This window comes from Gossypium arboreum, chromosome 9, assembly GCF_025698485.1.
Source record: "Gossypium arboreum isolate Shixiya-1 chromosome 9, ASM2569848v2, whole genome shotgun sequence".
Taxonomy (NCBI): Eukaryota; Viridiplantae; Streptophyta; class Magnoliopsida; order Malvales; family Malvaceae; genus Gossypium; species Gossypium arboreum.
This window is the reverse complement of record NC_069078.1, coordinates 59,284,929-59,297,376: the sequence shown is the minus strand read 5'-3', so window position 1 is coordinate 59,297,376 and position 12,448 is coordinate 59,284,929. Positions and strand designations below refer to the sequence as shown.

General features: G+C 33.0%; 1 protein-coding gene across 2 annotated transcripts; it reads left to right on the top strand.

The window, feature by feature from the left end:
- The first annotated feature begins 2,178 nt into the window (after nucleotides 1–2,178).
- LOC108457374 (3-isopropylmalate dehydratase large subunit, chloroplastic-like) lies at nucleotides 2,179–11,450 on the top strand. Of its 2 annotated transcripts, XM_053018709.1 has the most exons (16): nucleotides 2,179–2,309; nucleotides 2,415–2,474; nucleotides 2,580–2,675; nucleotides 3,303–3,473; nucleotides 7,501–7,653; nucleotides 7,751–7,819; nucleotides 7,913–8,029; nucleotides 8,615–8,689; nucleotides 9,058–9,135; nucleotides 9,262–9,357; nucleotides 9,451–9,500; nucleotides 9,788–9,842; nucleotides 10,000–10,131; nucleotides 10,600–10,647; nucleotides 10,756–10,914; nucleotides 11,034–11,450. In XM_053018709.1, the coding sequence occupies exons 2-16, from the start codon at nucleotides 2,427–2,429 to the stop codon at nucleotides 11,172–11,174; spliced, it is 1,488 nt and encodes a 495-aa protein (XP_052874669.1). In that variant the 5' UTR covers nucleotides 2,179–2,309; nucleotides 2,415–2,426; the 3' UTR covers nucleotides 11,175–11,450. The 2 variants fall into 2 exon arrangements, with proteins under 2 accessions (XP_052874669.1, XP_017611886.1); XM_017756397.2 differs by having other exon boundaries at nucleotides 2,179–2,474.
- Nucleotides 11,451–12,448: the final 998 nt, after the last annotated feature.

The following is a 12,448-nucleotide window of genomic DNA, read 5'->3' as shown; positions in this document are numbered from 1 at the left end:
AATATAAATATATAATTATTATTTATTATATATAATTAATATTATTTTTATGACATAATATGTTCAAGCTGGGTTGATTTGAACTCAAGATAAAAAAATCTTGCCTAAAGCCTAACCCAAATAGAAAATGGATCTTAAATTTTACCCAAGCCCATTTTTGAGCCTCATATTTTTGTCCAAACCCTCTCATTTTTCGGGTGAGCCTTTGGATCTAGACGGGTAACTCGACCCATGAGCAAGTCTACAAACAATAGAGACTCAATAATTTATAGTGGTTTGACCCCAATTGTCTACCTCTATTACCTTAGCTTACCATAATTAAAGATTTCTTAAATTCACTAGATTTGAAACTTTTAAGGACAAAGTTTAACCTTGACAATCTCTATCTTTTTACAATGCAAGATAGGAAGAATGAGAAATAAAATTTGAAAAGGATTATCACCTCTAAAAGTTTGATGGACTATATAACATTTGAAAGAAAGAATTACAAATAAACCCACAAGTGTGTACAAAAGAAAATAATAATGAAGAATGATTGAAATTGAGCTATTGATCTTTGTGTATTGTTTCTTATATTTATATTTATACCCTCTCATTGAATTATAGATGTCTAGAGCTATTGGAGGGAGTTTCTAGCTGTTGAGAGTATTTATTTTGCACATTTAAAACAATTTGCAACAGTATGTCTTGAGATATAAACCCCTCGTCTTTAGACAGGAAGAACAAAATATGATCGTTGGAGTCAAAGGTCTCGAGACAATATGCTATGTCTTTGGACAATGTCTCTAGACAAGACTCCCTTGAAGCAAACCTTAGCTTAGATGTTGATTGGTTAACTTTTGTCTCGAGACAAGGTTCCTTTAAAACATTTTTAGCTTCAATGTTGATCTATCTTAAGATAAAGCTTAAAACTTTAAAAAAATGTGGCTTAGAAACATTTTAGAGGACTTGGGGTTCTCAAAATTTTTATAAAAAGTTTAAGTCATTTAAATTTGTTTTTTTAAGTTTGTAACACTTAAAATATATTTGAATAAGATTAAACTAATTTATGGAAATTTAATTAAGGAATTTTATAATTAAATTTTTTATATCAAATCAATTGAAAATCAAAGCTAACGGTGTCTAATAACAAAACATTTTCAATCCAATAATAAGTATATCATTATATATATTTTTTAAAAATATGTATTAAAATTTAAATGTTTTATTATTATTTTATAAAATAATTTTTATAAACTTATATAAAATAATTTCTTAAACTTAAATCATGCATAAGAAGCTAGTTTAACATTGATTTTGAAAAGTTCTTTTGAAATAAATTTGTAAATTTATTTTTAAAATTATTAATAATATTAATTATTTTTAAAATTCAATTGAAATATGTAAACTATATTTTAAAATATCAAAATATAACCATTACAAATTTAAATATATAATTTATATATTTGAAATAAATTTCAATTGAAAATGATTAAATATCTAATATAAATATTACATAAAATACATTAAATTATAAATAAGGATTAAAAATGTTAGTTAACTCTAAAAATATTTTTTTAAAAACTTAAAAGCCAAAAAAAATGTGCTTTTATGTTTGAGTTCAAAAACACTTTTAGCTCCAAAACCATTTATTTAACATTGTTTATAGTTTTAAAAGTGCTTTTGACTTCAAAATCATGCATAGGGTAATTGGTAGTTGTTTGTAATAACTCTAATTCTTATCTTTTTCTCAAAATTGGAAAATGCAAACGGGATAATAGAAGTACCATGAAAAATCTTGTACTAAAAGTTAAATTGTAGTTTGGCCTTTTTACTTAAAAAAATGTGCAAATTAGTTACTGTACATTAGATCAAAGAGTAAATTTACTGTTTCTATTAAAAAATTCATCTACTTTAATTGTTAAAAACGGGTATGGCTGACAGAATAACTAGACAATTATAAGCGGCATGTTATGTGTACTTTACTCGAATGTACAAAGACTAATATTTAACAAAAGACTCAATTTGTTCTTTAATATAATTTATAATAACTAATTTATTTTTTTTAGTAGCAAAATGTAATTTAAATTTTATTACAAGGAATTTTTAAGTGTTTCAAAATTGAAGTAGAATGAGATTACGAGGCTCACTAATTAATAAGTATATAAGCCAATTATTAAGTGCTTTCCTAATGTCTCCGAATTTGGTTTTTGCTGGAAAAGAGAAAGAAAGGACTCAAATTTTAAGTGGTTGGGACCCATTTGAATAAATTAACTAATGACCACACGCCATTGCCAGTTGCCACCCTTCTCCTGCAGCATCTCCTCCACGTATACTTTGCTCTGCATTGCCCTGCTTCCATTGCTCTTCACTTTTGTGTTTCCTTTATCCATTTTTTTTTTATTTTTACATTTCTGCTGTTTATTTACTTGAAGAGCTGAAATCTTATGGCATCGTCTTTGGTTTCCTCTCCTACTTCTTCTTTCCTCAAGAAGGTCAGTGATTTCCATCACCCCCATGTTCTTGATTTTGATTGTTGTTTGATTCTTTTGATTAATTAACAAAACCCCCCTTTTCCTTGGTTTTGTTTGGAATCTCAGATTGCTTTTCATAAATGTAAGAAACAAGTTTCGAAGAAAATCGTCTCAGTCATGGCACCCCACCAATCTGAGCGTAAAACATATACCACTGGCTCTGTCAGTTCCTTTTATCTTTTTTTTTTTGTTGATTTCATTTTTATTGATTGTTAAATGCTGTATTTGGAACATGAATTTGAAAAATCTGGGTTTGGGTTTTATTTGTTACATAATTGTTAAGAAGATATGTATAAACTGTGTATGGGTTAATTGAGATTCAATATGATTTTGACATGTATAAAACACATGAATTCCAAATTCCAGAAAATTTTGGAGTTCTAAATTCATCAGACTCTGTGATAAATGGCATCCAACAAATCCATGAGAAAATAATGGTGAATGCTACATTTGTATGTGTTTTATCATACAAGTTATACTATTTGCGGAATCAAAATCCATTTTTCGATATCTAAGTTTCCAAAAACTACCTAATCATTTCATTTGTTGTATCAAGTGTGAGAGAATATGTATAGATTATGTTAAATCAGTTGAGATTCAACAGGATTTTATATTTGAAAGATATAAAAACATGAATTCCAAATTCCCAAACATCTATTAGAGTTTCAAATTTACTACTAGATAGTCATCCAGCAAATCAATGAGTTTGAGAAAGAGAAATAATCATGAATTTTTTTATCATTACAACTTCCACCTATTTTTTGAAATCCTCAAATCCCCATTTTCCAGGTGAAGACAGGAATGACAATGACGGAGAAGATTCTTGCAAGAGCCTCTGAGAAACAACAGTTGAGTCCAGGTGATAATGTTTGGGTTAATGTTGATATCTTGATGACTCATGATGTTTGTGGTCCGGGTTCCATTGGTATCTTCAAGAAAGAATTTGGTGAAAAGGCAAAGGTATTCGATTGGTGGGCTTAATTTTGTATTTTTGTTTTATTTTCACTTAGCTTATCTTTTGGCATATAATTGAGGTCTTAATCTTGGTGATTTATTTTGGAATTTAATTACCCTTTTTTTAATAGCATTTTGAAATGAAATTTTGCGATTCATTAACAGTAGCTATGTCAATGTGATATAGATGTTTTCATTGGAAAACAATATCAACGGAGGAATAGGAATTAGAGTTTTACATTTATTTAATTTCTTTAGGAGTTTTAGTTTTACTAATTTTTCTATTTCCTTATAAACTTTAAATTAGGAATTCTATTAGGACTTTAAATTAGGAATTAGATTAGGATTTTCCTTTGTAATTATCAGCCTATAAAAAGGCTCCCAATATGAAACAAAGGGAGGAGTTTATTTTTTATCACAAACATTAGTTTGGGAAAGGGGTTCAGTCAAAGACGAATCTGCCTTTGAGTAACCATAGGTCGAAGCAAGGATACTTTCTCGTCTAGACCTATGACTAGATCTTACGCCAAGGCGCATAACAACTTGGTATCAGAGTCAGTTGTCATGGGTGACGAAAAAACTTTGACAGCCAAGCTGGTGGCATTCATGGAACAAATGGCTACAAGGCAACAAGCATTAGAGGAGCAGATGGCAATCTTATCTCTTTCGGTCCAAAAGACAACGAAAGGGAATTCAGAAAAAAATAATGAAGAACAAGGCAGCAGTGGAGGCAAGAAAAAAAATTCAGATTCGCGACACGGTGTGGGCATGGTGCCAAGATACTCCAAGATGGAATTTTCCACTTATGATGGTGTTGGAGATCCTTTAGGATGGTTAAAAAGATGCAAAAATTTTTTTGGCAATCAGCGGACCAACGAAGAAGACAAAGTCGGCTTAGCTTCATTCCATCTTTTAGGAGAAGCAGAATTGTGGTTTGATCAAATCGAGGAAGAGGAGGCAAATCTGGATTGGGAGCGCTTTAGAGAGTGTTGTCATGTCAGGTTTGGGCCACCTATGAGTAATAACCCCTTGGGGGAACTTGCAAACTTAAGACAAACTGGGACGGTAGAAGAATATCAACGCCAATTTCAATCACTACCGGCTAGGACTATCGATCTTAAACCTCGACAACAAGTAAACCTTTTCTCACGGATTGGTAGAGGAACTTAGAATTGATATCGAGATGCAACAACCGGGAAACCTTGGAGTTGCAATGAATATGGCTCGAGCTTTGGAACGTAAACAAAAAGTCTCTTCCAAGATGTTATCTCAAACCAATCTAAACTGGTCAGCTTTCCAAAACGCTGGCAGCACTTCAATTTCTCCAATAACTAAGAGCTTTGCAAAGGGAGGAGGACAAACAATGAAACCAATAGGGAATAACAGCAAAATAGGTTCTTCCGCACCATTTATCAAAAGATTGACACGAGCAGAGATGGCGGAGAGAAGGGCCAAGGGATTGTGTTATAATTTTACGAGTCTTACTCCATGGGGCACAAATGTAAAAGGCTATTTTGGATAGAAGTACCAGATATTGAAGATGAGCAAGATGATGAGGTAGATGATCTTGAAATTTCCTTACATGCCATTAGAGGAACTTGCAATTCATCTACTATGCAACTACCAGCAAAGGTGTCAGGGAAAACAGTGTTAGTTCTCGTTGATTCAGGCAGTACACATAACTTTCTACGTGAAGGTCTAGTGCCAAGATTGGGACTAAAAATACAAAAGAAATCGGGGTTGCAAGTATGTGTGGCAAACGGAGAACGGGTTCCTAGCATTGGCATTTGTAAATCAGTACAGTTCGTTATGGCCAATAACAACTTTCAAGCTGATTTTTATACAATACCAGTAGAAGGGTTTGATATGATTTTTGGGGTTAAATGGTTGTGTACCCTTGGTTCAATTTTATGGGATTTCAGCTCCTTAACTATGCAATTTGCAGTAAACAAGAAGAAGATACTCTGGCAAGGGCAGCACCCAGAGGAAGTTCCACGACTTAGTTTGATACAGGGACAGGATTTAACTAATATAGTATTAGATAAATTACTGGTAGAATTTGCGCATTTATTCCAAGAACCATCTGGGTTACCTCCTAACTGCAAATGTAACCATCGTATAACTCTCAAACCAGGAACGGGACCAATTGTAGTCAGGCCTTATCGATATCCACATTTTCAAAAGGATGAGATTGAGAAGCAGTGTGATCAAATGTTACAACAAGGAATCATTCGACCCAGTAGATCACCATTCTTTTCTCCAGTACTATTAGTAAAGAAGCATAACGGGTCATGACGTTTTTGCATCGATTATCGGGAGCTTAATGCTTGCACTGTTAAAGACAAATATCCGATTCCTGTCGTGGATGAATTATTGGACGAACTTCATGGGGCAAAATATTTTACAAAATTGGATTTACGGTCGGGATATTTTCAAATTAGAATGGCAACCACTGATGTGGAAAAGACAGCCTTCCGAACCCAACATGGACACTTTGAGTTTCTTGTCATGCCATTCGGGCTTACCAATGCCCCTTCCACATTTCAGAGTTTGATGAATGACGTTTTTCGCCCTTACTTGCGTAAGTTTGTTTTAGTCTTCTTTGATGACATATTAATTTATAACAAAACATGGACTGAACATATGCATCATGTAAGATTAGTTTTTGAATTCTTGCGGGATAATATGTTGTTCTTAAAGAAATCCAAGTGTTTCTTTGGAGAGTCTCAGGTAACCTACCTCGGTTATGTCATCCATGGTGAAGGGGTCGAGGTTGATCACACTAAAATTAAAGATGTCACCGATTGGCCAACTCCTAAAACTACCAAGGTTCTACGAGGCTTTCTTGGGTTGGCAGGATATTACAGAAAATTCATCAAGAATTATGGACAAGTGGCTGCACCCTTAACATCTCTTCTAAAGAAAAATGCCTTCAACTGGACTAAGGAAGCTGATGTTGTTTTCACTCAATTAAAAAATTCTCTTTCAGCAGCCCCAGTTTTGCAATTACCCAACGAATGAAAGCCACTTATGATTTGGGGCATAGAGAGTTGAATTTTAAAGTCGGAGATTGGGTTTGGTTACGGCTTCAATAGTATCGACAATTGACGATAACTAAACAGAAGCATCACAAGTTATTGCCAAAATATTTTGGTCTTTTTAAAGTCTTGAACAAAATAGGATCAGTGGCCTATCAGCTTGAATTACCTACAGGCAGCAGAATACATGATGTATTCCATGTTTCTTTCCTCAAAGAATACAAGGGACCTCAACCAGATGCGGTAGGAGACTTGCCCTTAGTATATGATGGCAAGGCCTTGCCTACTCCACAAGCTATTATTAATACCAGGCTTAATCGAGGTCTGCGGGAACTATTAGTGCAATGGGCAGGATGTCCTCAAGAAGATGCCACTTGGGAACCAATTGATAATTTTCGAGCAGCTTATCCTGAATTTGAGCTTGAGGACAAGCTCAACTCCGAGAGGGGGAGTAATGATATAGATGTTTTTATTGGAAAACAATATCAACGGAGGAATAGGAATTAGAGTTTTACATTTATTTAATTTCTTTAGGAATTTTAGTTTTACTAGGTTTTCTATTTCCTTATAAACTTTAAATTAGGAATTCTATTAGGACTTTAAATTAGTATTTTCCTTTGTAATTACCAGCCTATAAAAAGGCTGCCAATATGAAACAAAGGGAGGAGTTTATTTTTTATCACAAACGTTAGTTTGGGAAGGGAGTTCAGTCAAAGACGAATCTGCCTTTGAATAACCATAGGTCGAAGCAAGAATACTTTCTCGTCTAGACCTGTGACTAGATCTTAGGCCAAGGCGCATAACACAATGCTGTAAGTTTCTTTTTAATTGATATTCTTAGAGATTGGAAACTGATTTTGGTGGTTTCTTTTATTTACTTTTCTAATAAAATACTTCGAATTTCCTTTAGCTTGGTAATTTAAGTATTGCATTGGTAGTCAGTTCCAGTGGCTGAATTCACTGACTGTCCATGTATCGGAATTTTGCTATTGAAGGTTTGGGACCATGAAAAGATTGTTATCATACCTGACCATTATATATTCACTAGTGATGAACGTGCAAATCGTAATGTGGATATTTTGAGGGATTTTTGTGGCGAGCAAAATATAAAGTACTTTTACGATATTAAAGATCTTAGTAATTTCAAGGTATGGTGCTCTTTATTTTGTAATTTGTTTCGTATGAACTCGTGGTATATTCTCTGTTTATTGACATAAAGCCGAATTCCAATTCATAACATTGTAGGCAAACCCGGATTACAAAGGTGTATGCCATGTTGCACTTGCCCAAGAAGGTCACTGTAGGCCTGGAGAGGTATCAATTCTTTACCAGAATTGCCGATTTGTAAAATTTAACTTATGATTTATGTTCACGAACTGCTCTTAAGTTCTTTATTGGTGCCTTCAGGTTTTGTTGGGAACAGATTCTCACACATGTACCGCAGGAGCATTCGGTCAATTTGCTACAGGAATTGGAAATACGGATGCAGGTTTTGTATTGGGCACTGGGAAGGTTCTTCTAAAGGTTCATCAATAATGCCTTAATGTTCCACTTGATTAAATGTGCCCAAATCTTGTTTTCCACGTTCTTTGATTCATTTGGTATCCTATGAGTGTTATAACTTTGTAAAATTTTCTTTCTTTGATATCATTGTTTATGTCTTCCATTAATTGGACTTTTGTATTTACTTCTTAGTGTCATGCTTCCCCATAGAATTATTGACCATTTTTTACCGAATGAGAGGTTTTGAGGTTCTAGCTCTCCTTAGCACCCAGAAGTTTTAATGGCTTGATGAGTGGGTTTACTTCATGTGTGTGGAATTTGAACTGACGGCTATCTTAGCCTTTTCTTGTGAATTGATTAGGTGGTTTAGTACTTAAATTCTAAGTTATTCTGACCCTTTATTTTTCTTGAAGAACCTGTCTCCAACACCCTTATCTGATACATATCCTAACATGAGTATGGGTATATGGCCCTCAAGGATCCACATTGAAAACCTTGTAATAAAATTAAACATACTCCGTGTTGGGCACATACTTGTATTGGACACTCACACCTGAGTCCAAGTATCAAAACTTATATATGGTTTTCTTACAAGCTTTATTGCAGGTGCCATCGACTTTGAGATTTGTGATGGATGGTGAAATGCCTCATTATTTGCTTGCAAAGGATTTGATTTTGCAGGTAAGATCAGATGTTTTGTGGCAATTTTCCATTTTGATATGCTTGAAGCATAACTGTGTTCTCATGGGGGATATAACTCTTCGTTGTGTTATATTAGTATGTCATTGCTATGTTGCTTTGACTCTTCAATTTTTGAAGTATCCATGTCTAACATTTATGTTAGATGCATATCCAAACATGGATACGAGGATATGATCCTCTAGTGGATCTTCAAATACATGGAAATCTTGAAAATTAAAATTGAACATACCCTTGTAGGACATATACCCATTGTGTTTGATATTTACACCCTTGTCCAAGTAACATAGGGTCATAGAATGAGTATAACTTTCTGTTCTGTTTCGAATTAAATGGTTGCCATTTTGCAGATCATTGGTGAAATATCTGTATCTGGTGCTACATATAAATCAATGGAGTTTGTGGGAACAACTGTGGAAAGTTTAAATGTAAGTGAACTTTAAATAATTTATCTCTGTTATATGATTCAGCCCTTTAAAAATCTTCTTTGTTAATTATTTTCTTGCTGGAAGAAATCATGAACTTAATTTTTCCAGTTTGTTGTTTTTCTGTAGATGGAAGAACGGATGACCTTATGCAATATGGTTGTTGAAGCTGGTGGAAAGAATGGTGTTGTTCCCGCTGACAGTACTACATTTAAGTACCTTGAGGTAAAACCAAGTGCACTTGGTTCCAATTCCCTGCTTTGTTCGACATTTACTCTTGCACAAAGACATTGATAGATTATATCTTTCTTTGCACAGGATAAAACAACGGTGCCGTATGAACCAGTTTACAGTGATGCGCAAGCAAGGTGGGTTTTACAATTAAATAGTTAATCAAGATATCAAGTTCTTATTTTTATGGTGTTCTCTACTATTGGTTCATTTTGGTTGGTCAGGGGTGGTCTCATTCTTCTTTAAGTTAACATTCCCTCATATATAATGATATTTCTAATGGAAATATGATATTGGTTTTATCTTTTTCATGTTTTCTTAGTCGATAAATGGGTGTAATTTTGAGTTTAGTCGAGTTCTTTCTTGTAATTTCATGCTTGGAACTAAACAAGATGAACTTATATATTTTCATCTTGTCTTTCAGTTTTCTTTCTGAGTACAGATTCGATATCTCGAAATTGGAGCCCTTGGTAGCTAAGGTTTGTGCTTGTATCAAGTGATAACTCTTGTTTTCGATATCCGCCTCTGCTGTCTTTAGCTCTATTATCTCAAGAAAGTTGATTTTCGATTCCCTAATCTTCTTTGTCCTTTTTTGTGTATGTTTTTTTAGAGTAAATTGTTAAATATATTTTGCAGCCACACTCTCCTGATAACCGAGCTTTGGCTAGGGAATGCAAAGATGTTAAAATCGACAGAGTGTATATCGGATCTTGTACTGGTGGAAAAACGGAAGATTTTCTTGCTGCTGCTAAAGTCTTTCTAGCTTCAGTAAGTCATACTACTCTGATTCTTCATTTTTTTTTTTTAAGCATCAATGTTTGACATACACATATCTGGCACTTAATATCTGATGCATATTGGGACATAGGTATAGCAATATAAAGCTCCAAAAGTCCTCCAAAATACATGAAAAAAAGTTCGGGTAATTGAATATATTTAGTCGGACACGTATCTGTGAATGCCCAAGATACATGAAAAAAAGTTCCCGAGTGATTGAATGTATTTAGTCAGACATGTATCTTTGAATGCTCTAGTTCGAGTAACATAGTCAATAAGAATATGGTCCTGTTTGATATGCTTGCCGGAATAAATTGAGACTGAGATTCCTTTGGATAAGGGTTAGAATTAAGATGAGAGAGCAGAAGAACTTCAATATTACCGTGTATTTTATTTACAAGAATTGATATTAAGTTGCGACTTTCTTAGGCTTAAACACTTTAATTTCTTGAACTGCAGGGCAAGAAGGTCAAAGTTCCGACATTCCTTGTCCCTGCAACGCAAAAGGTATGATTTGGTTGCATTAATGTTAAACTGTCATTCAGTTCTCAAATATGATTGAGAAAAAAAGTAGACAATAAAAGAATGTATGTTTAACATAGTAAAACTGGGCAGGTTTGGATGGACATATATACTCTTTCGGTGCCTGGATCTGGTGGGAAGACATGCTCGCAGATATTTGAAGAAGCCGGTTGTGATACACCTGCAAGCCCTAGTTGCGGCGCTTGTTTGGGTGGTCCTAAAGACACATATGCTCGGATGAACGAGCCCAAGGTAATTAGCCATATTTTCCCTGGCTTGAAACATTTGAGAGTATACAATTTGTCATCTGTTGTTTTCCGTTTAGAATAGAATTTATGGATATATTTCCACGAAAATGGCGTTTGCTGCAGGTCTGTGTCTCGACGACTAACAGGAACTTCCCGGGTCGAATGGGGCACAAGGAAGGCCAGATATATCTTGCTTCTCCGTATACGGCGGCTGCATCGGCTTTGACCGGTTATGTCACAGATCCTAGGGAGTTTTTGTGTTGATTGTGTTAAGATTTTGTTTTGTGTCTTATAATGTATCCAATTTGTGCGAGAAATGCAGAATTTTTGAACAACTGTTTCTTAGGTTTCAAAAATGAAATCGTTCTTTAGTAGCATGCAATAGGGAGGACTAGGATGATAGTGACTAGTGTACCGGTACCAGTCGTATGGATGCGTACTTAAAGCGAATCTGTACTAGTATTATAATACTTTTGGATGGTTCGGTTTTTATATGGCTTGGAATAACAATTTCTGGATTTTCCTTTTTAAATGAAATAAGGTCACATTTTGTAATTGTATTTTTATAAAATGTCTAATGTAGTATCTGTACTTTGAAAATGTCTAATATGATACTTAAATTATCAATTTATGTATTATTTGGTACTTGTTCTTTCATAAAATGTCTAATGTAGTTCTTATACTTTAAAAATATCTAATGTGGTACTTAAACTATCAATTTGTGTATTATATGTTACTTGTATTTTTATAAAATATCCAATGTGGTAGTTATACTTTGAAAATATTTAATGTGGTATTTAAATTATCAATTTGTGTATTATTATTATACGAGAATTAACACTTATTTTAAATTAACCAATAAAATTCCACATATTTTTTTTCAAATCATCAATTTCACATAAATAATATAATATTATATGAAATGATAAATAAAACAAAAACTGAAATGATTGTCAAAATCAATTTATTTAACCTCTAAGTTCGACAAGGCAAATAAAAATCATAAAATTTGGGAAACTTTGGTTTATATAAATATGTTTAAAAGTTGAAGAAATTTTGAGATAAAAGTTTGTGTTTTTAAAGTTAGACATATGTTGTTTTAAATTTAATTATTTGATTTTTATAATTTAATATAAATTTTTATTTTATTTATCTTTTTATATAATGTTATATTATTCATGTGAAATTAGTGATTTGAAAAAAATTTACATTTCAATTTTCATTGGTTAGTTTAGCATTTAATAAAAGTTTTAACTTTAGCTACCATAATAATATATAGATTGATAGTTTAGGTACTATATTAAATATTTTTAAAATATAAGTATCATAGTGAACATTTTATGAAATTATAAGTACCAAATAATACACAAATTGATAGTTCTGTGCCACGTTGTACATTTTAAGTACAAGTACTACATTGGACATTTTATAAAAATATTGATACCAAATAATACATATATTAATAGTTCAAGTATGAATTAGACTTTTTAAAATATAGATACTGTCGAAATCATTTTTAAAAGTTTGAAAAAAACGGG

Coding starts and splice junctions, on each gene's coding strand:
- LOC108457374 (XM_053018709.1), top strand. CDS start 2,427: ATGGCATCGTCTTTGGTTTCCTCTCCTACTTCTTCTTTCCTCAAGAAG. Junction 7,654..7,750: donor AAGATCTTAGTAATTTCAAG/GTATGGTGCTCT, acceptor ATAACATTGTAG/GCAAACCCGGATTACAAAGG. Junction 10,132..10,599: donor CTAAAGTCTTTCTAGCTTCA/GTAAGTCATACT, acceptor CTTGAACTGCAG/GGCAAGAAGGTCAAAGTTCC.